Here is a 26,796-nt window from a genome sequence, read left to right on the forward strand (position 1 = left end):
TGACCATTCAACTCGGTACTGAATGAGCTGTGAAAAAACCCAAGTGACAACCAAAGACAACCAAGTGACGCCAAATTTAACATAACAAAAAAGGAAGCTTGAATCGGAGAGCAGTAGCTAATATACCCTTGCAGATTTTCATATTGAAAACGAACTTAATAAAAAATACGAAAAATTCGGATACGAAACAATGAATTCTTTTCTACCATTTTTTATTCATTTCCTGACTGTTCCTATTGATGAAATTAAATGAAACTACACAATGCCAAATTAGAACACATTTTGATACAAAACAACGAAACTGTGATTTCTTCTCTTTAACTTTCCTCTAATTATTCGACAGTTATTATTTACATAAAAAACCTTTTCAATTTTGCTGCTCTTATATGTGCACAATATGCGTCTGCTTTTCCATTTGTAAATTAATTCATTTGCAGCTAATTAAATTCCGATCGATCATCATTTAATATAGTTTTTTCCAAGCGCCGCAAGTATCTTTTTTTTTTTTTGCGCACTCCTTTCCTACAGCTGCACTTTAATTTCCAGCCAGCAGCTGTGGTTAAGTGTCGTATTTACTTTTGATTACCATCGAAAGTCTCTGCTACCGGCACTTAAAATGGTGATTTTATGGTGCTGTGGAATCGCCTCCGAGCTCGGGCCAAATTACATGCATTCCCGTAGTTTCGCGTTCAATTTATTGTGCTGGCCACTGTTTCTGGCAACACAACATCTAATACCCATTCATATCAGGTTTTCGGCCCGAGTTTTTCCGCACCACAAAAGGGGGGAGCTTGGAACGAGGTATTAACTTGTTCAAACGCAAGACACTTCGCTGGTAAAAGTGGGCCACGCTTTACATTTAGCAAATCGTTTGGAAATTATATTTCAAATTTTATGCGATGTTCATGGGTTACTACTGGCTAAAAGCATGGATTAGTGCTCTGGAGAAATAAAATGAAATGGCTGAGTTCATAAAGAAATATAATTAGATTTTTTGGCAAATGTAAAACTTGATCCATATCACGATTGGTAGCTTTACCTCATTTTAAGTTCAAAATATAGTAGTAAAGTATAAACCTGCGTACACTTCCCAATCGAATCAGCGTTCATATGTATCATTTATCTGGGCAGACACCACTTGACCTCCAAAATGCTAACTGTCGCACATTTATCATGTGCTATACACCCAGGAAAGGCTGCATGTTGGAGGATGGAGGGCTTGGGCATCCCGATCCATGGGCCAGTTTTCAACGCACATTTCAAAACGATTTATACGACCATTTAAACGGTCTGGGCCTTAGCATTATCAATTTAAATACAGAGTAAAGCCAGCTCTGCAACTTGGTCGACCAAAGGGGACCAAAGTGGTTCGAGGTAATTTTTTATTCGCTCGCTGCAGAGCGATTCGAAAAACGTTTCAACGTGCCCACGGTCAAATGAAATATGGCAGTCACTTGTCGGTATTTACGTATCGCAAAATATGTGTATTCAACAACAGACATATCTGTGGATGCAGATATACAGATGCAGATACGGATACAGATAGCTAAAATGGTAGCGGTGCGAACTGCAAGCTTAAAAGACATACGTAATAAACATAAAATCCAATTTCGCCAAGTATTGAGCATAATTACAAGCTAAAGTTGAAGTAAAAATGTGATTTCTGGTATGAATATTTTTGAGTGTGTGCTGCCATCTGAATGTTGGACCATATATATTGTTGCCGCCTTCCAAATGCTGAAAACAAGTTGACGGCTCGCAGCAACCAGATAATTTGTTATGCTCGCCAGACGAGCAGCAAGAAAAACAAAGCCCCTTCACAGGGACCACACACGCACAGGTGAGCGATGAACGGTGAGTGGTGAGCGGTGGGGGGCTGTATCTCGTATATATACTATATAGTGGGTCCGGGTCTCGGCCAATCAGCAATGGTAATGAGCGGCAACAGCCGCCGAGGAGCAGTTGTGTCCGAGCGACCGAAGATGCAGTCATCTATCAAAAGAGCCGCCGTGGAGCTTCGATTTGGCATCCATCTCCATCTTTAGCTCCAGCTCCAGCTTCAGCTCCATCCGACTGCGCCGCCCCACGCCCATTTATCCCTGACCAAAGCCCCTCCTCTCCGGCTGATGACCAAACTCATGTTTATTAATGACGTCGTCGGGCCGGAGTCTACGGATCAATGGCGCTTTGCGTAAATTTTCCGTAATTGGTTGTGGGCAAGTGGGCGCCGGGTGGGTCTTTACTCTCCGGTCCCAGGTTCCTGGTCTCCGGTCTCAGGTCTCCGGCTTCTGGACGGACCACTTCCTTGGCCCAACAATTATTAGTTACGGTTTTGTGTTATTGGTAAATACTTGAGCAGCCGGCGCTGGCCAAGAACGAGGGGCAGAAGCTTTAGCTGCGGGATCATGACCCTTTCCGGTTTGCGGTTGATTGATTTCCATGCTGATTGCTAAATGCAAATGCAGGTGTATGGGAGTCCTGCACTCGACTCGAAATTCTCTGAATATGGAATGCATTTGGATCGGAATCTGCTCGTATGTCCATGCAGCTCTACCCATGCATGTGATATGTAAAATTTGGTCACGAATTTCTTTCGCTTTCGAAGCTGTCTTCGTTACGTGCCGAAAATACGTTTTAATATATTTCAACATTCGGTGTGTGACTCTTTTTGTTGAAATGCACAAATTGTATTTCATGGGAAATGCATATGTTACATTTCTCATTGATAGTAACAGGTGAGCAACAAATATGAGTTTTGCATGTACATTTCTACCTACTTGAACTGCTCTGAAGTGGTTTGCTCATTTTTTAAAAAACGGAACAGTTAACCAGATTTAAAAATAATATTTGGAATTAAAAGAAAGTAGAAGTAAGGACTTGCAGGTCTTGGCTGTACTCACCGATTTGCAGTTCCGTCAGCAACCCATTGGATCCTACGGCAGCTGGAGTTTCCGGCGTTCCGACTGCTGTGCCCATTCCCAATCCCATTGCAAATCGGTTGGCCAATAAAATCAAAGTCAGTGTCAGCCAACATAAAGTTTTACTGTTATTAACACCATGACGCTTAATGCGGCAATAACTTTTTAAATAATTTGTTGCAGGGCGCCTTGAGTCGTGCCCCTCGACCCGCCGACTCTCCTTCTCCTCGAGCTCCTCCGGAGCTCCAGTTGTGGGCGACCATTCGGTTTGGATGTGATTCAGCCAGGCGCTCCGTGAATGAATTGAATTCAATTCTTGTAACTTTATTGCAGGCATTTTGATTTCTCGTATTTTCTTCTGTCCTTTCCTCGCGCGTTTTTCACACGTTGGCCATTTCGACATGACGGCAGGGGGCACCATCCACATTTTTATGTTCAGGCTCTGGAAGAGAAGAGTAACAGTTGCTGGTATAGAAATGAAGGTAAATTCTAGAGCGGAATTGCTGAAATTGCGCAGCTTAATCGGCGGCACTTTAAGTATGCCAGCCATGCGAGGCCCCGGCCTCCCTAAATACATCATTGTCAGCAAATTAATGTGACGTGACCTTGCAAACTGTCGCGTTTTTGTCACATGACAGCGCGATGGCGATGGCGATGGCACAGGAGGCGGCAGGATTTCCCGGGCTGAGCCAGCACAAATTTATGTAAAACGTCAGACGCACTCAAGGGACCGAGACTCCCTACTCCCAGAACTCCCTACTTCAGTATCCCCCCAGCGGATACGCGTCCCTCGGCGAGATGCCAAAACGTGTCAAAATAAAAAAACACAAACAGCGCGAAAAACTGAGCAAAAGTGGCGTACACAGCCGCCGAAGGAGCAGAAGTTTCTTAGGGGTCTGGGCCTCCCCGGTTTTTGCCCCTCTTCGTGACTAACTTCTACTATCAAGCCGTTTAAAGTTGCAAAGGAGTTTATTACAAGAAGGTTGTGTCTCAAGTATATTACCCCTTTTTGTTAAACTTTAAACTGCTTTTATCGATTCCCAATTCAAATATTTTATACACCCTTTACTTAATCTATTTTATTAGTTGTTGAGCAGTTTTAGCCACCACTTGTCCTTGCCCCAACTATACCGCCGAATTGTGACTTAAGTGGCGAAAAACGCTGTGAGCAAACTTCTAGGTCTGACAGTTTTAATTTTCTTAAACAGTGCCAAGGGGAAAAGATCAAAAGGCTCCATCAAACAGAAATAACATTTTTCACAGGCATTTCGCCGACGCAAAAATGCACTCGAGCAATTAATAAAATGTGAAATGAAAACGGCAGATGAAAAGTTGGGGGAGTTTTGCCAGATGATGACAATGAGGACGGTTGAGGGAGTTGAGGGAGATTGAGGGGCGGTTGGTTGGGCGGTATGGATGTGGAAAAACTGGCGCCCACACTTCCTTTCATATGCGAAATGAAAAATTTTACGCCAACTTGACAGTGGAAGTGGCAGCAAAGTTGCAAATGTGCCGCAATTCAGCTGCTGTTGTGCTGTTTCGCAGTTTCGCTGGTTTGCTGTTGGTATCGCTGCTTTCTGGTTTTCGTCGCCAAAGTCGCCAAAAATAAAAGGCATACACTTTTTGTACCAACAATACCACTTGAGCACACAGCGAGTGGAGCAGCAGTAGTGCACTGCCCCTAGTCGCAGTCGCAGTCGTAGTCGTGGTCGTGCATAGTTTTTATGGCCACAGGGCGGCCTTTTAACGCCAACTTCGCAGCTCCACAGCTCCCCCTTCTTCCACCCAGTTGCAGTGGGGCAAGAGTGGCAGCTGGTCGGAGATGTGGACTCCAGTTGGAGTTGCAAATGGTCTGGCCCGCGGTCTGGAAATTTCTGTTTTTTTGCCCGGTAGCTGTTGCCACAGCGAATGCCAATTTGCATGTGACGAAAGCGAAGGCGAACAACTTGCTTGCGAGGCGCCTCGTTTTGAGTGCTCCAAATTGTTAGTGACCTGCTGATGGCCAAGGGTCAGATGTTGGACGAACGCTACTGCACATCGTGATTCATTGCCGTCTATTACAACTTTTGGCAGTGTCATCTCGACCATCAAATCGCTGTTACTTTTGATGTAAGATAATCACTACCTACTTTTTCAACTGCTGTTTTGTATTCGGCAGCTCTTGGATTTTTAACATTTCTAAGCCACAACAATTAATATTAATATTAGTATAAACATTATCATTAATGAGAAATATTTCCTCAATTCTACAAAGAGTTAAGCAGTTATTGCATGTTAAAGAGGTAACAATTATTTAAAAATATTTGTGTGGTTATAAATTCATTTCATGGCTTTGCCAGTGGTTCCATGTATCCTATTCACTTTTTTGCCTCAGTGCAATCATCCAGCATTTCCCTGCCGTCTCGCATCTCCCACCCAAATCGTCTGGATCTACTTATTTCCCACATAAAATATCCATAACATTACCCACAATTGCCATGCAATTTTAGGACCGCAGAAAGTTAAAAAATTGTCCCGCCACCACAACGCTGCCCGTTTTTTGGGCCTTCATAATGTTATTGTTGCGGATGCCGTTGCCCGACGCCCACAAAGGGCAAATTAAAAAATGGTTTAAATGGTTTGTGTCTATTAATTTTTCCAAGCTTTCCTTTTTCGCCGGTTTTTGGCGTTGCCGCCGTCGGCGACGTCGGCAACATGTGTTGCATGTGGCAATTAAATGGTGGAGACACAGCAACATCCACGGGCCAAATGGAAGGAAAAAACTCGAATGCACTGCTGAGGGGCTGGAAACGGAGGGAAAGTGTAATAATTTACGCGTTGTGCCTGGAAAGGCAAATAAAACTCAACTTTTTAGTGACTCACTTGGCGGCGTTTGGAAATTTTCGGAGCTCGACGGAGTGCGAAAATAATACGAGCAACTAGGTACTTGCAACTTGCAAATGGAGGGAGTTTGGGGGTACAGTACGGTGGAGACTCGGCATAGAAAACCATATGAATGGCGTGATGGGAAGTCTGGCCCTCTTTTGTCCGCAACAGATTGCAGAATGCATTACCCGTCTGCTGCTTGGCTTTAATGAATTCACAACTTAAAATTGCTGCGAATACAGAAAACATTACAATATCTTTAATAGCAAGTGGCTGCATAACAATGCAACTTCATGGTCTCAAATTAAAACGCTCTAGTAAAATGCCTTACTGAATCTGAAAGGAATTTTACTAACACTTAGTGTTCTGACAAACGAAAGCCTTTAGTTGGCCGAATAGTGCTATTATAGCCATAGCCCCAGAGCTTTTCCATTTACGGAGTCATAAACATAAATCATCGGAGGGCGGTGGAAGCGAAACTTTCGCTTAGCAAAACGAGAAATTCCCAGAGCCATAATTTTTCAATGTCTCCGACACCGCATAATTGCAGCGCAATTTTGCCGTATTTAATTTCAATGTCTAGCAACCTTAACCTTCCCGAAAGTTGAGTTACAACGCAAAAAGAACGAAAACCGGAAATGCAGCTGGTCAAGGAGGTAAAAAGAGGGAAAAACACGCGACGAAGGCTTACAATTTATACGTTCTTTTGGTTTTATATTATTTGGCTAGTAGACATTTATGCATTCTACAGAAAGTGGTTGTCTACCTTGAAATTAATAGAAAACAAAGCTTTTTTGAAATTAGAGAACACAATTCAATAGACCAGAAATCGTATAAACAAACTAAATAAAAGCGTTTTATCCTTGCCCATTACAAATTAGGGAATTACCTAGAAACAGCTAAACACGAATCTTTACTTTTACTTACAATAAAATTTTCACTCAATGGCAGAAACATAAACCATCCGAAGGCCCCAGACAAATGCCAAATTGCCTCGCAGCCGAGAAGAAGTCATAAAGGCAACAACCTTTGCCCCAAGCCATCAGAAATGAAAGAGATTCGCCGGAAGACTTCGAGGAGCTTGCGAAATGGTCCACAGAAGGTGGGACTCGGGATTCCGCCCACTCAAAAACACACGCATTCCGCGGCAGAGACGCAGATGGAAATGGAGGCGGAGGAAACACAACTTTACAAGAAACACCTGTCCACATCCCCACACCGAATCCCTGGAAACCCGCCGTCGGCGGAGCAGGAGGAGTGGGTGGTTGCCAGTCTAGTTAGGAAGGGAATGAATACCGGCGAATTTGAAATAAAAATGCATAAATAAGAATGATGAAGACGTGGCAGACGTAGGGGGTGTGGATCTGCACTGCAGCCAGAAATGATTTCAGTATCAACACGAACGCCTTTCTGCGCGGTTGTAACTTAAAGAGTCATCATAATATTTTGAAATCAAAGCTGCACCATAAGCCGGACGGGAGAATGGAGGTGGGTTACTTTCCGGTCGCAGCTGGCGTTGACACTACCTCGATTGTCTCTCTGTTTTTCCTCATTTTCCTCCATGTCTGAATGTCCGACCGAGTAATGGGATTTCTTATTTCCTTTTTTTGGGGCACGCCCCTTGTCGGTGGGGATGCTAAGGGGGGGTGAGGGTATAAATCCTATTGGTTGGCAACGCCTATCTAATCATTTTCGTGTTGACACTTGACACTTGAAATAAAATGCTGAAATTGCAATGTCTTCGTCTCGCTGGCTGAGTTTTTCCTACCTCACAGCTTCTTGGCTGAGTCTGATTTAAATGTTATAGCACTTGCGTATCTGGATTTTTAAATGGGCCTTAGGAAACTAAATTGTAATGGCTATATTTAGGTATTTTCTGAGTAATTCAGTTGAAATAGAGATGTCGCAGCAAAGTTAAAAACTGTTGGTGAATAAATGAAAATATGTAGTTATGCATTTTACTTACTTTACTGACTTCTACTACTTACTACTCTAGCCAAAAGTACTTCCAATAAACCGTATCAGAATCTCAAATATAAGGCACACTCTAAAAGAGGTTCTTCACCTCACGATCGTTGGCAGCGATTAATGTTTTGTTTAAACAAAGTGAGGAGATACTACTAATCTTACTAGGTGGTGTAGTTTCACAAAGATTTCCAGTTAGTATTTATGCGATACTCAAGATTGTGGGTTATAATCAAGCAAACACTCTTCTCAACGAGGTCGTGATGATTGCACCTTGGAAATACAACATTTATATTTTGTATTTTTTGAAAATAATAAGAGAAACACGTTTTTCTTTTCCCTGATCACTTCGTTTTGACTTCGGACTTAAGCCATAATTTGATTTGTAGTCATTTAACGTGCTGCTGATCTGGCTGAGGACAATAAATTATGAGCTCGCGAAAATCTTTTGCATCGCCAACCGAGGGGCGTTGGGGCATTGGGGGCCCTGGAGCAAGGGGGCGTGGCATGCAAAGCAGAGTCCGCGCAAATGACGCATGAAAGCAAAATCAATAAGAGCAGCGGGAAAATGCCAACTCAGACCCTTTCTGTGGTCGGTTCATTTCACAGGTCCTGTCCATTACCGGGGTAAAACACGCTTATTTAAGCAATAATTTCTTGGCTCACTTTTCCTTCGTAGCCAACGCCACCGTCTCAGCCTTTTTTTTTTTTTTGTTTTTGATTAATGGTCGTGTTCATAAAGTGACACATTGAAAATTGGAAAGCAAATCAAGCACAAAGAGCAACGCCGAAAAGTCGCTGGGCAAACGCATGAAATCAGCACAAAGTAAAAATAAATAAATAATGCCAGCAGTGGGTGGTCGTGGGTTGGGGGTTGGGCTAAGATGGCGCTAAAAGTGTAAAAAGTATAAAAAAAAAGTATGGGCCTGGGGCCTAAAGGTCGTCAAAGTAAAAAATTCGATAAATGAAAATGGACAGCAGCAGAAAGCAGGCGCTGCGCACGAATTGAAACGGAAATCCTTATTGAACTTGAGTGAGCCGAGGCTCCGTCTCCAAGGAAGGTCGAGTGGGTGGTGGGTGGTAGGGGGCGTGGTCCTGCTTCGTTCCTGCAGCGTTGGCAAAGCGGAAAAGCGTGCTGCCGAAAATGTGCGCTGCTGAGTGGCTCCACTCGGCACACTGCGAAAATCAGTGGCTCATTTTCCGCCCTGAGCCCGGATGATCTTCCACAGCCCGCACACATTTTCTCGCAGTGTGTGCGCGCTGCTAAGCAAGGCTGTCCAGCGCCGGAAGTGAATTGGCAGTGCGACAGAAGCGCTCTCTGTGCCCAAAAACACACACACACACACACACCCACAAACACACAGAGGAAGCGAGCAGGAAATGGAGGGAAATGCCTTTTTCGATCTGGGATCAGCAGTCGCAGCTGCGGCATGTAGTGCAAATGCTAGCTCAGCTTCAGCTGAGGCCCAAATGTATTTGCAGCTAACAGGGATTCGCAATTGGATTGTGATAAGCCATTTCGACTGCGGGAGGATGTGACATCAGTGCTGTGTTGCCAAACTTGATACGTAACATTTTTTAGAGCTAACCCCATGTCATCAATCAAAATAAGTGACAATCAGCGCGAATAAACAAACAGGCTTTCACTTCTTCAATAACTTTAAGTTTTGGTTCGATAGTGCTAGAATGGACGATTTGCGTTGCCTTTACTGGCTGTCGATTGAAGCTCGTGTCCTGGCGAAGGACTCAACAGATTGCCTGGCCATTTCAGGGAATCCTTCACTTATCCCAATCTACAGCCATTGGAGCATGAGGGAGATTAACACGACTGGATGCTGGCCAAAACCACAACAACTTTAATTAAGCTCAAAACGCAGCAGAGAGTTCCTCGGTCCCCTCACCACCTGAAAAGTCACCACAAAAACACTCGTCCTTCTGCGGCAGAAGGCTTTGCTACGCCCACTATTTGAACTGGGGATGGTCCAGTTCCGTCTTAACTGTCAATTTGCCTAAAAATGCTACAGCAGATGCAAATTTGTGCCAGTGAGGTGGATCCTGCTTAGCCAGGTGCAGTCCCTGTGCCGTTTGTAGCTCGTATTTGCCGGAGCACAGAGCTCCCCGCACAAAGCCCTTTTCCTCCAGTGGCTCTAAAACTGGTGGAACGCCTGTGGGAGCCCGTAGATTTCAGCATAACGAATTGGATTGTCACGGCAATCGATAAATGTTTGCACACAGGCCGCTCCAAATGTAGGCTAAGTGGCCGGAGCTGGAGGTGGTGCTGGAGGTGGAGCTGCGAGGCCTCAAGGATAACCACCCCCTCACTTGGACACCACTGGGTTTTAGGCTTTGATGGCCCAAATTATCTCGCAACGTCCATTTAATGACGCTGCTTTGGCCCAAATCATTTTTAATAGGGGCTGCGTAATGCTTGGCTATCATGAGCTGATGAGTTTAAAGTGATGTAAATCTTGTTCAAGGATATAAAAAGGATGGCGACCTCTTTTCTACGTAAGATACATGCTGATTAGGTAATGCTAACTAGAAGTTAAAAATTAAAGCACATTTGGAAGTACACACTTTACAGTCTTAACAAAATCTAAAATACATAAAAGATAGGTAAGGATATCCAATAAATGTTGTGCAATTAATACTGTAGACCTTGTCTGATAAGACTGCAGGCCAGATCATTGACAGAGAAGTAATTTAATTTAAGGCTGCACAGGCTCTTCATTTTGTTAGTACTCTATTAGCCAGTATTGAAAGCTCTAAATAAATTTCTATTCATTTCATAGAAAAGCCGAAATGTACGAGTTAAACACAAGACCAAGAGAATCTCTTGGCCCAACGGCCTGTGGTCAATATAGAATGTCAGTTTCGCAGAGCGATTTCCATGGGTTCTGCAGGAGAAAGATTGCGCACAGTTTTTCTTCAGTTATTTACCCACTTTCCCGCCTGCCTTTTGGCCCGGCCTAATAGAATTTAAATCTGCTAAATCCTCGTACATGACAGTTTTCTGTGCTGGGTTTCTGGGTCCTCTGTTGTGGCTCCTGTTGCTGTTTGCCAATGCCCCTCTACTTCTCAAGCTCGAGTCCTGTGGCCTCTTATTTATTTTTACTTACGACTGCTTCTCGAACTGCTCCGTCTGAAAGGCGGGATTCCAACTGGGAAGCTTTGGAACTGTGTGCGGTCTTGAGGTGATTTTGATTGAGTGCGATTTGTACTTTGTGTAGGCTACGTGTTTTGATTTCTTAAATAATATTTACCTCGTGTGCTACACAGGCTACACAGGACTTATTGTTGTCTTTGGCCTTTGATTGCACAGGATGAAATGGTCTCAACTTTTACTTTTACCGCCTCTGGTAACGGATATTCGTTCAGATAGTATTTGCTCTTTTAACATTGGCCTTGTTTGCCCAGTCCGAAAACAGGAAATGGATTTATTATGGCGAATCAAATGGCATCCGCATTGGAGTAACTTCCAATTTTATTTATTCTACAACATTTTACCTATGATTCAACATTACTCCCCTATTTATATTCTTAGAAACGAGACTCGTAGCTTTCTATACGCTCCCCAAGTTCAATGTATCTAATGCTGGGGCTAATGTCCTCTAATTCAGTTCGCAAAGATCCGATCGGCAATCTGCCGGCCTTTGTACACAGATCATAAATATCTACATCGACGACGACTATAAACTAAACACATTAGCGCCCGGGGGGACCGAAAGTACACACATCTGAAATAAACTGTCGAAGACTACTTAGTGCTAAATCGATCATGAAAGCGGCCGAGGGCGAAAGAAAACCCGTGAGTCCATTCAAATGACTCACTTTACGAGTGTAATAAACGTGAGGCAGCAGTGCGTTGGGCCAAATTTGATTTACGAGCTGATATGAATAAATTGCGAGTGTGCCCAGTCACCTAGTTAGGCGGTGAAATTAGCAGTGAACCTTCAGCAGATGTAATTCTTTTGTATAAATAGCAATAGATATCCAGTGGAAGAGCACAGTCACTTCTAGAAGCTATTGATTGACATACCATGAGAACCCTTAGCGTCTTGATTCTTCTCGCAGCTCTTGTGACCTTTTGTGCGGCCCAGCACTCCTCCAGTGGCAAGAACAGAAAGGAGAATGGTAAGACATCTCGATCACAACCCAGAGGATTCTAATCCGATACTTGTTTCTGGGCAGCCTTCTCCAAGATCGTTCCGCGCCTGCTGTGGAACATTAAGCGCGGCGACCAGGAGAGCCACCGCAACTCCCAGCAGCCCATCATCATAGTGCAGCAGCCCAGCTCGAATCAGGAATCGGATAGACACCACCATCACAACCCCAACTATCCCTACTACCCGTACTACCCGCCACCACCACCACCGCAAAGCCGTCCTCCGCCACCATTTCCCGGCATGGACTGGAACACTGTGGGTGGAGGACCCACCTACCTGATCATCAACCCCAACAACATGCAGGGCATCTACCTGCCATCTTCCTCCAACAGCTCCAACTCCACCAGCTCGCGGCGCAGCGCCTTCGTGCCCACCATTTCCGATCTGCTGCAGGGCCTCAACCTGGACGACCTGGCCGATGGAAGCCTGTTCGAGGACGATTCTGAGGTGGTCAACGCTGCAGAGGAGGGGAATGCGGAGGTGCCACTGCCCGATGGACCGATCACCCAGGTTGACGACGATCGCGACGAGGACGTGATCAGCGAGGACGAGATCGATGCGCTGGATCGCCAGAGCAACAGGGGATTGAGTCCCAAGCACCTGGTCTCCATCCTGATGCAGGACAAGCGACGTCGCCGCATCCAGGAGGTACTGGCTGGCATCTATCTGAGGAACTACAATCTGAACAGAAAGTAATCGAACGGACACGAGAGCAGATACAAATTGAAATTGTGCGAGGCTGAATAAATAGCGGGCACCTTGCCCAAAAACACCCCATAAAGTTGGCTCCACTCGGCAGCTCAGTATTTTGTCTTCATTATGGGGAGCACTTTATCATAGGTCCCCGGAGAAATCTAAGCCAAGTTGCTGGCCCCCAGAGGAGCCACTCCGGACCTGGCTAGCTGTTTGCCTTAGTTGCTGCCATTCTGCATTGTTACGACTTTCCCAGTTGCCGTAGCACTAAAATAATCTGCAACTGCAGTTGAAATATTTATTTGCAATTCCCCAACCAGGAGGAGTAAGCCAGGATCTGCCAAAAACCAGGAGGAGCTGCCTGCCTCCAACGACAGGTGGCACCGGTGATGGGCGGAGATTGGGGTCTGAAGTCTGGGCTCTGGATTCTGGGGCAGAAGTTGGGCGTGATGAGCAGCTGCAGTTATTGTTTCACCCGGAAAACTTTCTCAATGGCCAAACTCGGAGGTAGACAACTTGAAATTATTCGCTGCAAAGTTGGGTTTCAATTGGAGTGGCGAAAATGTGGCAGTTAGGTGACCCAGACTTAGGCGACCACATCTATCTTATGATCGCTTGGATTAGTAATAGGGCATAATTAATACTTGACTCAAAATATTATGTCTGCTAGATTAAATTCTCAAATGGTAATAATGTTTTCGTTTAATTAGCAGGCCCAGCTGGCTTTTTAAGCTTTTTCAAAGTCTGCAGACCGACCACCGAACCCTTAATAATATTCATCTGCCAGAAGGGGTGGCCCATCTCCCAGTTCCAACTCTGCCAGTTTTAAGCAATAAACTCTGTTGACCTTAAACCTCTCCTACGGCTCTTTAAACTTAAATCACAAGCATTTCGCATTCGGGTTGCTTGTGCCGGAGCTATGCATAAACCTGAGCTCTGGAATTCCTTTGCTCCAGCCTCCGCAGTTTCCAGTTTGCCCGTTTCCATTGTTGCCGTGAAATAAGATAGAAGGCGATGGAGGGGCAGGGATTGGGGAAAAAAGATGCCAGGTGTTGTACCTGCAGGAGCTGCTTCTCAGCTCACCAGCTCTCCTTCTGCTCCAGCTCCGGCTCCGGGTCGAGCTCCCCACTCCGGCGCAAATTCCGCCGGAGTCTGGCAACATGGCTCCTACATTTTGTTGGCAGCATTTTTTCCGGCTACCTACCTGTGTCTGGAAGTTGGCCGTTTGTTGCATGTCCTGCGGCAGGCGAACTTGTTTGAAATTTGACGTGTGTAGTTTGCTGACCAGGAGCAAAATGGGGTGTAGCAACCCGAGATGGGGTGGACTACGGACTACGGACTACGGACTACGGACTGTGGACCTGGACTGCAAGGCTGGGGCACTGCTGAAAATTTATATCCAAGCTGCCATTGCATCCAGAGTAGCTCGAAAAATGTTCATTTCCATTTTTTTCCCTCCTTTTTACCAGGTATATACTGCGAGATATTCGATTTGGAACGTACCAAAAAGTTGTTACCCTCTAAATGGCATGTAGAGCAACATCAAGACTTCAAAGTTTGAACTTAATTTCTTAACATGAGGTGATAAAAATGAATGAATATAAGTGGATTTTATGAATATTCAAATAACAGCGTACTGTTGAGTTTAGTAAAGAGTATCTCCTCTTCGAGACGCTGCTCTGATGATTCGAGGCTGCTACCTCTGCTTTTACTTTGGCTGGTTTTTGCCAACAAATTGACGAATGTCCCGGCACTGGGATTGAGTCTGGGGAATGCTCTGGCAGAAAAGCTTTGTGGGTAGTGCGATTTGGTGGAGCCTGTGCAAACTTTAGTAAGATGAATGTTGGCACAGGCAAATGACAGGCAGCGAGTGAGTAGCTCCCGTCTTGATTTTTGAGTCCATAATGACAGGGGCCAGCTGGGCGAGAAGGGGTGGAGCTCTACCTGCTCCTCTAATTGGTTACTTTGTGGCAGAAGGGCAGTGGCAAGATCCCAGTGGCAGATCGAAATAAATCTACCGCTGTCCGTAGCTGAAATCTAAAGACGAGCAGTGCATAATATTATCAAAACCTTTGACTAACTATAGCAGTTAAATTAATACGAGTATAAGCCCCTTGCCAGAACTTACTGCAATTAATAGTAATACTTTTGTTTTATGGTAGAGCCGTAATAAAATTATATTATGGCCGGAGTTTTTTGGCCACCAGCGCTGCCAAAACAGTATTCATTGCTGCGGGCTGTCATCCTGCAGGAAAACCAGTCATTGCCATCCTCTGGCCGAAAAAGAAACCCGAAAAGGCCATCAAAGCCAACGGGATAAGCGGAGGAGGTGCCTCGGTCTCGGTTTGCAATTTTACAAATGGATTTGTTGTAATTTCTTTTGCCACAGCACCTGATGCTCACATAGTGCAAACAGAGGAGTGCAAAAAAGCGGCTAGGAGTGTGGCAAAACACACTAAGCAAAAAACAAACTGGAAAATAGGATGGGAATAGGCAAAACAACGCCAAAGAATCGGCCCTGAAAGCCAGCAGCCACAAACGGTAGAGAACAAGTTTTATACTTTACACATTTTCACATATGAAAATATTTTTTTGCAAGTTTTTATCACTACCGTAGTACACCCACCCATTCGAAAGCACAAAACCCTCCAACTTCCCTTCCAGGGGGGGGCACAAAACATTTATGGGATTTGTGTTTGCCAGACATGTTTGCATTTTGTATATGCGATATGTTTGAAAATCCCGTTTCTGCCATTTCGTGCACAAAGCCAGGGAAAAAGGATATGGCCACGCCGGAGCGAGGAGCTAGAAGCGAGGAGCAGGGTCCTTTCCATTTTGTTTCCTCGTTTTCGGCGCGGTAATCGGGTGTCTGTGTTTGTGCCTCCGTTTCTGCTCATGCGGGTGTGTCTGTCTGAGGTTAGAAAGTTTTCATATATTATGGTAAAGCGAGGAACTGTGCGCTCCCGTAGGCGGGATGTTAATTTGCGGAATGATTAGCATTTCGAAGAGCCGGCAATATTGCCTCAGCTAATGTGAGCGCATTTCAAAAAACTAGATTTTAAAATATTAAAGTTACGTTTTTTCACAGCTTTGCATCAGCGAAGTCAAGCTTTTCTTTTGAAAATTAAACCCAAATTGAAATTTTAAATCATTATGCAACATTTATAAACAGCAACGGAAAGTACTTATACCGCTCTACACAGCAATTTATTTTTTCAGTAAAATGAAGAAGGTAGTGTGAGTAGCAGTGCAGCCCGCGTAGTGACGAAACACGCGAAATGTTTGAGGCCAGCGACTAGCCACTAAGCAGTCATAAACAATGCGACAACCACTCACTGGAATCTCTAATGCCATCTACTAAATATAACAAATGACTTGCATTCACGCCAACTTAATTTTTCATCCCAGTTCTCTATATTTCATAATTTATCGTTTCAAAAATGTTTGTTGCTTGCTTTTGTGTTCCTCTTTCTCTGATTTCTGTGTGGCAATTTCACTTCGAACATTCCAATATGATTTGTGTGATCGATAAGCGCTCGATTGAGTGTTAAGTGTAACAGCTTAAGATAGACGATACGAAAAATGAGTTGGGGCACTAATAAAGTCACAATATTCAGACAATACCATGGTTAAAAATGATAGGCACTAAAATGGCAAAGTCACAAAAAAAAATGAGTATTAATTATTATGGATAATTAAACTTTTAGCATAAATTCGCTTGCATCTGCTGTCGATAAAGGATTTTTTGCTAATCCATGAAAATTGCAATACTCGTATATCTTTATCTTTAACTAACTATTTAACTAACTTTAACTATTTAACTTTAAAGCGAGTCAGTGAAGAAAGCGATAGTCATGGTAGTGCTCTCGGCTATTTATATCGTTTATTCTCGTTTTCCCAACGTCCAACATCCATAACGTACAAAACCCCTTTCCCCTTCCACACACACAATATGGTACCTCTATTATTAACCAGCAGGTGGCGGCGCGGCCCTTTGAAGTCGGCCGACGACGACAAAGAACGTGACCAAGGCCGACACACAGGCAGAGGTACTCACTCAGTGCGTCAATAAATCAGAGGGCATTTGTCATGCACACGCCCGCTGCCCAAGATCGATACTTCGATGGCCCAAAGTTGCGGATTCTGCTGGCCATACCTGTTGCGCAGGCACCGATCGTAGGAGCGATAATCGTGGCCAGGACCAAGGACCCATCTATATCCATATATAGATGAACGGCCCAGGATAACACAAACCGCTACGGATAGTGGTTTGAATGGATCGGATTGGCCATGGTTTGAGCCGTTTTTCAAGTGGTCGAGTCTAAACCGCACTGCAGCAGACACATAAATCACTTCGGTTTATTAATATTTTTACTGCAGTTTCCCTTTCGCTTCTCACATGTTTTTTTTTTAAATTTTAAAATCGATTTTTAAGCTTACAAGCAGTTTGACATGTTTGCTTACTGTTGGTTAGTTGTGTGTTTTTAGTCTAAAATTTATGTGGGTGTTTTATTTTAGCGTACCCTGTTATTAAGATTGCCATCTTTATTCTCTTACAACTGCTTTTTCCACTTCTCTATTCGAAAAATGCAACGAAACACAAACATTTTTTCAAGCAGCTGCCCATATCTAAATTTATAAACCTGAATATTCATGTAATTCGTTTTTACTTCTTGATGAAAATATTTGGCCCCCCAAGCAGGCTCATTTTGTAAATAAATATTCATAGTTTCGGTAAAAAGTACGTGGAAGCAGACTGACCACTTCAAGAAAATCAGATAAACGCGCCGAATTGAAACTACTTAGTTGGAATTCGTTAAACTTGTTACACATTGTGTAGGCAGCCAAGTCTGTCCGAAATCGAAATCGGTATTTTAGAATATTTAAATTAGGCATGGGCATAACCGTTTGCCGAGTATATTTTTCATTAATTAAGAAAGCATGAATTGGGATAGTTCCCTCGTATAAATAAATAATATATATGCTCCCCACGGAGTTGACTACGGAAATTGCTTAATCAATTAATTTTCTCCAGATAAAATCAAGAGACCCTGATTTAAAGGATGAGATAGACACCGATTTAAAATTCTATTGTTGGTCAAAAAAATCTCAAATTTTTATATATTAGGTAGATGCATACAACATCTTGTTTGGTATGTCATATAAACGAGATTTCATTTTTTTGCTTTTTTCAGCCTTTTAATAGACAATCGGCTGCACAAACGCTCACGCAGAGTGTGTAGCACTTGTTCTAAATTAATCTTCATTAGGGTCACTTAAACAATAACAAAACCGTCAGAGGTCGGGTCATACAGGGCAGCTGGGCAATGGGGCAAGTGGGTAACTGGGCAGCCATATGTTGCAAGTTTTCCGTGCCGCAAAATAATCAGAACTCACGGAGAGTGCCGCAAACTTTGATTGAATTTTCATTAAATTTTTCGCTGCGGTTGGAAAGTTCGCGCCATAAATCAAAAATTCAACTAGAAAATGTCAACTTTTCACTTTTAATTAGTTTGGCAGAGTATGAAAAAATTTTTAGGTCACGCTCTGCTAGCATAAATCAAAAATTCACTTGCGCAAATATTTGGAGAAAATTTCAGTGCACCTAAAACTGTGGCGGTTTGCAAATATGCCGGACTAACATGGCTTCAGTGACCTCCACTGCGGGATGTGGATGTTTTTCCATGCCAGCGGCTTTCTTTTTAGGCTATGTTGCCGCATTATGTCGGCGACTTTGTTGCAAACATTTTTTCAACCATTTTTAATTAAAAGTTGAGCCTCCGAGAATCTGCCTAAAGGGTTGCTAAGATGACTGTGAATCGATTGCTCTACATTATAAACTTCAATGTTGATTAAGCATATTTCAGACTATGCGCTTTTAGCTCCTTTCGAGATTTTTCCATTGGGGGTCAGGGGTGAGCAACAACTGTTACTAGTCTGGCGAAACATGGCAAACAGACGGTTCAGTCCAAGCGGTCCTGAAAATCCCTCTGACTTTCCTCAGATTTTCCCCTACCGCTCGATTCTTGTCGAACTTATCCTGCAGACATGTAAATTACGTTGGTTTTTGGTCTGTTTGCTGAATTTTCAACCAGACAGGACTTTGTCTGGCCACCCAAAGGACCCATTCCAATGGGCTCCCTCGACTCCATTTACATTCCAAAATATTCTGCTGCAGTTCCAGCCTCACAAGCTTACTCAAAAATGCATTTTTATGTTTTCGACAAATTTTATGTACCGAATGCTAATCCCTCTAGTTGGTAACTACCTTGTGCCCTTCCGGTAAGCCTTCACCGAGGGAACTCGGTGGCATATATAAAGTATCTGGGAGAATTGTCACAGCTTCCATGTTTTGTCAGAGCCAAATATCTGAAAAGCTTCTTGATTAGCGTGAAAAGAAAGCTTACTGCTCAAGGTAGCCAAATGTGAACCATAATTCTGCTCAGCCTTCACAGCCAATCGAAACCAAAACAACGCACATGTTATGTCATCATATGTTTTATGTGTATAATCACAGATAAGATGAAGACGAAGATGGGAAGTAATCCCTCGCCCATGTGTATCTCATATATATGGTTTTCGCCTGCATCGCATGTGGCTAGCGTTCCGCCAGTGGATTGGATTACAAACACAATAAAACAACAATTAGTTTTTAGTGCGAAAGCGGAAAAATGAGAGCAGGGCAACCACAGTGCCGACAACAGTGCTACGTCCCTTTAATGGACGTAGAAGATGAAATACGATGAACTGGGAGTGTGGAAGTGCGAGTGGGTCCGCAGCAAGGCCGAGCTAATGGGAGGGCAAAGTTCGTGGGATGTGGCACTCGACGGGGAAGATGTGGCTGTCCTCGTTTACGACTTTAACTGCTCATGTTGGGCCAAAGCAAAGCGCAGGGTTTCTTATCCCACGTTTTAAATCGCACAGACAAATCGGACAGATTTTCAAAAGTGATTTATGTCGCATAGTTACGATTCGATGGAACAATTCTGGGAAATACTTGGTTAATGGAAAACTTACTTATTTATTTGCAAACACCCTAGAAGTCAACAACAAACACTTATGATTATGATTTGATTATCTATAAACTGGAACTGAATGCGATATGATGTTGTTTACAATTTCTAGAGATAAACAGAGCTTTCTTATCTAGCGAATTCGGTTCAGTTTCTCACGATTCCCCCTCCCTTTATTATATATTGACTACCTACATATGCATTTTGCAACATGATTTGATACCTCAGCTGTGGTTCTATATTCTTTGGTTACTTTCCTACTCTTACAGTCGTATGGCCACGACACTGGCGGAGGTGTGGGGTTCGGATGCCTGCAGGACGATCTCCCCGTGCTCGTCCTTGTAGTCCGCGTAATCCTTCGTGAGGACGCACTCCATGTGCAGGGCGGTCATGAGGCGCCGGGAGTTCATGTTGGTGCAGGTAGACGTCACAAGGGGGTAGCCCCGCTGGCGACCCAGCTCAATGGTGGCCTCCACCAGGCGGGTGCCCACTCTCTGGCGCCGCACGGAAGTGTCCACACCGAGCATGTAGAGGTAGAGGGCCCGCTTCACACCGTAGTGCTCGAAGATGTTGGCCTGCCGCTCGATGCCGGCCAGAAACTTGTGTATCTTGTCCAGCAGGCACACCGCCTCCTTGTGCTCAGCCTCCTGGTACTCCCGCTCCAGATCCTCGGGCACCAGTTCACCGGCCAGAACGACGCCCACAATGCGCTCCCCGTCGACGGCCACCAGTGAGAGATCCTGGGGTATGAGCGAGCGGTGCAGCTCTGCCTCGGCGGGAATCACCTCGCTCTGCTTGGGGTCCTCCTGCGGGATCAGCATCAGCGGCTCCTGCTTGAAGAAGTGCTCCGCGAGAAAGGCCTCGACCTCGTCGAAGTCCTCCATTCTCATGGCGCGTATGCTGATCGCTGACATCTTCGCAAGTGCCCCGTTCGCGGACTGAGACTGAGAGAAATTTAGCGCAATTTACTTGTTATATATATGCAGTGAACAGTGAGCAGTGAGCTTGCCATCGTCTCGTTCTGAGCTTTTCACGAATATGGGGCCCTCCTCCCAGTACCGCTCACCACCCAACCACCCACTGACCCGACGCACTGCTCTTATCAAAGCTTTTTTTCGAAAATGATGTTCGCTAAACAAGCGACCCCGAGGTTGAATGACACCAGTTTTTTTTTTGTTCTGAGCGTGTGAATAATGATCTCAAACCATTTAGCGGTCTGATTGACGCCACCTGATTAAGACGACTCATTATTTGGCTCATATGAGACCCCGTAAGTCTCGTTGTACTGATCTTATCATGGGGCTAATTCTTTGAAACGTTATATGTAGCTGTTTACTTGCAGGTAGATTCTATTAAGATCTCGAGTGTAGATTGCACAGCTTTAGACTCAATTTAATCGTTCTATATCGCGTGTATAATGGGTCGTTCAAGACAGGTATTTTTTGGTGGGTAATAAACTTGGGGACGGCATTTAAATATAATTTCGATTCAAGCTATGATAACTGGATTTTCTGTTTTTCTTTTCCTTTTTTAAGCGCTAACAAATATTCTTTTAAATCTTTTGCGACTGAAGACACATATGTACATCAAACATAAAATGTGATAATTAAATCATTTTGGCGTGTTGTTGCCAAGATCATGGATTGTTCATTTGGATAAATCGCTACTAAGATCGTGGGTATATGGGTTAAACATGCCTCTGAAACATGGCCAAAAGTCGACTCTGAGTAGTTGTTATCTTGAGGTCTGAAATTGGCGAATTCGCATTCAAATGGTGAATAATTCGCCAAGCGATGAGTGGTCGGTGAATGAAATTGAACAGGTTTAAGGCAGGGATTCGTTTTTGCGTTTTGCGTGCTTCAATGCGACACAAGTCGGTGGCTGAGTTCCCACCTTCTGTTCGACGAATCACTGGGCTAAATTATGAATCGCTTGTCAAACTCAAAATGCAGGTCATTAGTGCAATTTACATCAACCCCTTTTGAGTTTGCCCTCGCGGACTGTCACACGCACTTACTGCACCACATTAACCCTTTGTTGCCTATCGCCGTTTTGCATTCAACGCCCCCTTGTTGTCTTTTCCAATTATTTGATGGGCTTGATAGTCGTTGAGCCCTTTTAAAGTTTCAAATAAATTTTTTATTTATTTACTTTACGTGCAACGCTGTGTTTTTTTTTATACCGTTGGCGGTTTTTATGGCAATTTAATTAGATTTAAAAGCCATAAACAAAACGCTATCTCGCTCTGGTCGCTTTGGTCTGGTTTTTAAGGTTGCTTTTACTTGGTATTTTGAGTCGGCAATTGTTTTAAATTATTGGCATTTAATTTGTTGCGTCATTTTCAAGGTTTCCACTTCCGATGACTTCAGAGGGAAAACGAAAACGAATTAAAGTTTATTGAAATCGATTTTCACAGCGCAGAGCAAGAGCATTTGTAGCCATTTTGCGCGTTTCAAGTTTAATTTTCTATTTTTATTTTCGTGTTGATGACAACACCCAGAGGGGCTGGCTGCCTGTGATGGCAATGGGATGGCCTGGGATTTCCCGGTCTACGTGACCCGCTTAACAAATTTGTGCGTGTTTGGGTTCGCCCAGTCCACGACCCCCAGGATCCGACGACTACCGGACTACCGATAGCGTTTGCGCCACCCCCGCTTTATAGTTATTGCACTTTTATCTGCCTGACCATTTCAAAAGTCACTTTTGGCCTCTCCGCTGTCCTCACTGCTCTCTCATTTAATTAAAAGCGAATGCACTGCCAGGGGTCAAAGTTCGTTCCCACGATCACCGCGTCACCTATCTGCGCTGCTATCTTAATGCCTGCGGGGTTTTCAGGCGCCAAATCGAACTATGGAAAGCCGAACTATGGGCTTTGTATCCATCACCTAATCAGCCTTTTGATTATCATAACTTCAAAGTCAACATCTTTGCTGTGAGTAGCTATAATCCGTCCATTAGTGTGTTTTAACAATCACAATAATTATGGCCTTTTGGCATGTAACAAGCTAAGTCGAATTTGCTGGCCAATGGATATGGCAAAATACTAAAGACTTAATTTATGAGCTCCGTTTGAAATTGTTTTAAGAGCACAAGCAATTAGTGGGCTTAAGTTATGCAAGTGGAAGAAGAGCAAATAATAATTTAATTACAAGTTGGAGCTCTCAAATTTGATTGGCCGCCAACTTTTACCCCTCAAATTTTGGCCGGTCTTTAATGGGCTCATAAAGCTGTTAGCAAATATTAGGTGCATATTTCGCTGCACATAGTTTTAATTAGTTTCAATTACTTCCTAAACTTTTTATTGGATTCATCCCGACCACACAAATTACCGTAAATCGCCCCGTTAAGATGAGCTAAACGCCGAAAAACGAAAGCATAACTTTCATTTTCACATAATCAAATCGACAGGAGACGTCGTTTAACTTTAGTTAACTGCATTTAAGCCAAACGAGGTTAACTTTCGGGGTGGCCAGCGGTTCACCAGAGTGGAAAAAAGTGGGTGGGGAGGCATATGGGCTCACCTGGACATTCGGAGGCGTTTGGAGTCCTGCGGATGATCCAATGCTAGCATGATGACGTTGCACATGGTTTAGTTACCGTTAGCACTAATCACCGCCAAGGTCGACACACGCGATAGCCGATAACGATAGTCTACAATCGATTGCCGATTACCGACTACGATAGTCGATGAACGATAGCCGATGACGATTGGTGTAACACCGCCACTTGTCCGACGCGTTGCTCCAGCAAAAGTTTCGCAACGACTACTGGCCCGTCAACTGGAGCTGCCCCAACGAGCGCCACAATGTCATCCACACGCACGCTCACACACACACACCTGCACGGAGGACTCCACACACACGCACACGAAAGAGGAAACATTTGCGATTTCCTTGCGCGACGTTTCCTGCCGCCGCAAAGAGCGCGAGTAAGAGTAGGTGAAAAGAGCGCCACTCTCTTTTGTGGTTGGCGCAAACTCGCTCGCATGTGGATCGCATTTGCTGTGGCAGCAGATTTTGAGTGGGCGGGGGGAGGTGAGTTGTTGCTGGCACAGGTGAGTCCATAATTCTGGCCTGTAAATACAAGTAAAAAGGTAAATAGTTTCAAAGGCAAAATTTAATACTGCATAATGTTACATTTGCCGAGATAGTTTTAGAAAACAGAATAAGCATTTTCACAAGTTCGCTGGAAAAACTCTCCGACTGGCGCATTAAATATTTAAAATTATTGATTACATTTCTGGACCTGCTTCACCTTTCACCGCCCAGCCCGCCCACACAAACAAAACAAACTCAACGTTACTTTGTATTAACTTGAACTGTAGCGGAGAGTTCGGCGATTTAAGAGCGAGCTCGCGCTCTCTTCGGCTCCCGTTATTTCGACACGAAGCGGCGTATAAGAGCGCGACTGCCTGTTGATAAGCATTTACATTTACATTTACATTTGCATTTACATAGGGTAAATACCGGGCTGTGGAACCTAACAGCACAACTCTGCGGGGGGTCGGGGGTCATGTAAACAACTACAAAAGTTTTCGACCCGCAAAAGAGTTATTATGGAAAAAATTGCAACGGGCTATCGAAAAAATTAATTATCCTGAACGGAAGCGAATTTAACTTTTTTTTTAAGTTTTAACAAAGTAAAGCAGCATGTCACCGCGAAATATATTCAACTTTTATCAACCAACAAAGTAATGAAGCATTTCTACCTTTACAATATTCATAACTCGAAGAAAAGAGGTGTAATAAAAAGTGGTTTCATTAAAAAACAGTGCAAAATACCATTTTATTCAAAGCTACATGCTAAAATCTATATTGTTTGGTTTTTCAGTACGCTTACATGCACTTAAAAAATCGCATTGAACGGAAAGTCAGTTTAAAATAATGTGCTTAAATTGTAGCAATTAGAGTAACAAATAAATATTAATCGCCACTGAATGCTTTATATAACCATTTTATAATTGAGGTCTGCTTTGGATTATGACATTTTTTAATCACATTCAGACAGAAAGCCCTATGGGCATACGTATGTGCATTTGTATCTTTAAATATTGTATTCAATTTCCATTTTCTTTATTTGTATGGAAACCAGTTGTTCATTTATATTTCACTTAATCGGGAAAGTCAATAGCTACGTTTTTATACAAAGCTAAAATGTATCACAGAAATGCACAAGAGCTCAAGGCAAAGCCTTCAAAAAGGAAAATGTACATTGATTTTATTTTGCCATTTCAAATGCAGGTAAATGTTGTTCGGCTTACAACATTTTTTGTCAAGTTTAAACTCTACTTTCTCTGCTTAGTCAATCTAACTAAAAGCCCTAAGTAATGTGCATAAATTGCGTTTAGAGATTATGCACAAGAAATTGGAAAGTCGGCGATTGAGACATTAATCAATAACAAACACACTTCCTACCTTCTATCTGCGCAGGCACACTTACAGAATAAACATATGGGGAATTAGTTTAAAAGTTAGTTGCCACTTCAATTAGGGCCAAGTCTGGCCAGTGAGCGTCTGGATGGCCCCAGTGGCAGCGGACTGCTGATAAGGATAACTGCCGAGTTAATCCCCGATGTCGTTGCCAAACATTCAATCACCGGCTGTCAGAAGTTCCAGCACCACCGGGGCTTAACGCAACTTTGAAAATTCCAAAACCCACTAAGACACCAGAGCAATGTGTTTGCAGCAACAAAACAAAATGCATATCAAATTGTTGACTTAATGCAGAAGGGGAAAACAGATTGATGTCGAGCATGAGCCAAGAGTTCTTATCACAAGTTTTTCCATTCAGCTGTTTGCTTTTCTTTTTACGCTTTGCAAACCGTGAACGATTTAATGTCTGCAAAGTTATCAAGCTCTTGATAGCGGCGCATTGGAAAATGAACACTTAACTTTTGTCTCCCAGACTTGGCCAATTGGGAATAATCTTTCGCATCTTAAGCGATTGCTTTTTTGCGGAAGAAGTTTACGTGAAAAAAGATGAGTTAACTTGCTTAATATTAAACTCATGTGCTTTGGTGTTTATTGGTATAAACATTCCAAGAAATTTGCAGAAACCTATGGTTCTATACCATAACTTTATGATACTATGTGAATACAATAAATCGATACGCAGAGGACTGACCTTGGCAGTTCAATGATGGGTCACTCCTGGCCATCAGGGATTTCTGAGAAGGCGAAAGCAATTAGGCAAAATGATTTGTGAAATGAGAAAGGATTTCAGATCCGATGACGCACCCAACCACCTTATCTCAAAAATCAATGACTTGGCGCAAAACTCGCGTGGGACGAGACACTGGAAAAGCGGGAAAAACTGAAAAGAGGCATGCCCTTTGTTTTCCAATACGTCTGACCGCTTGCGGGTGTTTGAAGTCAAGACGTCAGAGTGATTGTCCTGACATTTGTGAAGGTGGAAAATCAATAAGCGGCTAAGAGGAGAAAGAGATAGACGGCCAGAAACGCAGCCGCCTGACGTGGCAAACTATTTTACACCTGAACTGTCTGGCCTGTCAAAAAAGAGCTCAGGTGCGACTGCGGGTGAGGTTTCGGGAAAAACAAATAGAAACTGCGAGCTGGGAAAGGTGGAACGGAACGGAGCGGATCGGAAGGTGCCAGCCAAGCGCTCCGGCTTAATGAAGATATTAGACAGTGTCTGGGGAAAGGGTTCCCATTTTGACAGCCATGACGGTCATAATAAGGCAGGGTGTCATAAGCTGTTGAAAGTCGATTGAAAAGGTCGAAGGAACTCGGAGCGGCGGACTCAACTACCAGCCAACTCAACTACCAAAATATTACTCGGCGTTGCATTCAGTCGCACAATGGACTTGTGACGAGCATTATTGGTCAAATTTAGGAAAGAGCCATAGAAACGATGCTGACCATTTTTTGTCAGTGAACCTCTTTTATAAAAGAAGTTCCTGCACTTTGTGCTAAGATGTCTATGATTTGTGCCTTTTCTTCAAAGAACATGTGTATTGAATTTCGATTTCAAAGACTTCTATCTTTATTTGCCCGCCTTAAAGTTCAAACTACGATGTTTGAAGTTTAACTAGATACTGATAACATTAGTTCGGTGTTCTCTTGCCAATTTAGATTCCGAATTTGTTGCTTGCAATTTTTCTGAGTGCGCGGAGCGAAAAAAAAGGGGAATTCCACAGAACCGACAACAACAACAGAA

The 26,796-nt window shown here is 43.6% G+C and overlaps 3 protein-coding genes across 3 annotated transcripts in view; 1 reads left to right on the forward strand and 2 right to left on the reverse strand.

The window, feature by feature from the left end:
• Nucleotides 1-23,394, reverse strand: part of LOC6527114 (discoidin domain-containing receptor 2) — a 74,140-nt gene extending 50,746 nt beyond the window's left edge. Inside the window, exons 1-2 of the mRNA XM_002088171.4 lie at nucleotides 23,142-23,394; nucleotides 2,901-3,360 (exon numbers count right to left, since the gene is read on the reverse strand). Of these exons, the coding sequence (XP_002088207.2) occupies nucleotides 2,901-3,345 (445 nt within the window). The 5' untranslated portion in view covers nucleotides 3,346-3,360; nucleotides 23,142-23,394. The remainder of the gene's footprint in view (nucleotides 1-2,900; nucleotides 3,361-23,141) is intronic.
• On the forward strand, nucleotides 8,713-13,155 carry LOC6527115. The gene is made up of 2 exons (XM_002088172.4): nucleotides 8,713-11,882; nucleotides 11,940-13,155. The coding sequence occupies exons 1-2, from the start codon at nucleotides 11,789-11,791 to the stop codon at nucleotides 12,608-12,610; spliced, it is 765 nt and encodes a 254-aa protein (XP_002088208.1). The 5' UTR covers nucleotides 8,713-11,788; the 3' UTR covers nucleotides 12,611-13,155.
• Nucleotides 19,602-20,577, reverse strand: LOC6527116 (arylalkylamine N-acetyltransferase-like 2). Its single transcript, XM_002088173.4, has one exon. It carries the CDS (start codon nucleotides 20,532-20,534, stop codon nucleotides 19,884-19,886), a length of 651 nt encoding a protein of 216 aa, XP_002088209.1. The 5' UTR covers nucleotides 20,535-20,577; the 3' UTR covers nucleotides 19,602-19,883.
• Nucleotides 23,395-26,796: the final 3,402 nt, after the last annotated feature.

This window comes from Drosophila yakuba, chromosome 2L, assembly GCF_016746365.2.
Source record: "Drosophila yakuba strain Tai18E2 chromosome 2L, Prin_Dyak_Tai18E2_2.1, whole genome shotgun sequence".
In the NCBI taxonomy this organism is placed as follows: Eukaryota; Metazoa; Arthropoda; class Insecta; order Diptera; family Drosophilidae; genus Drosophila; species Drosophila yakuba.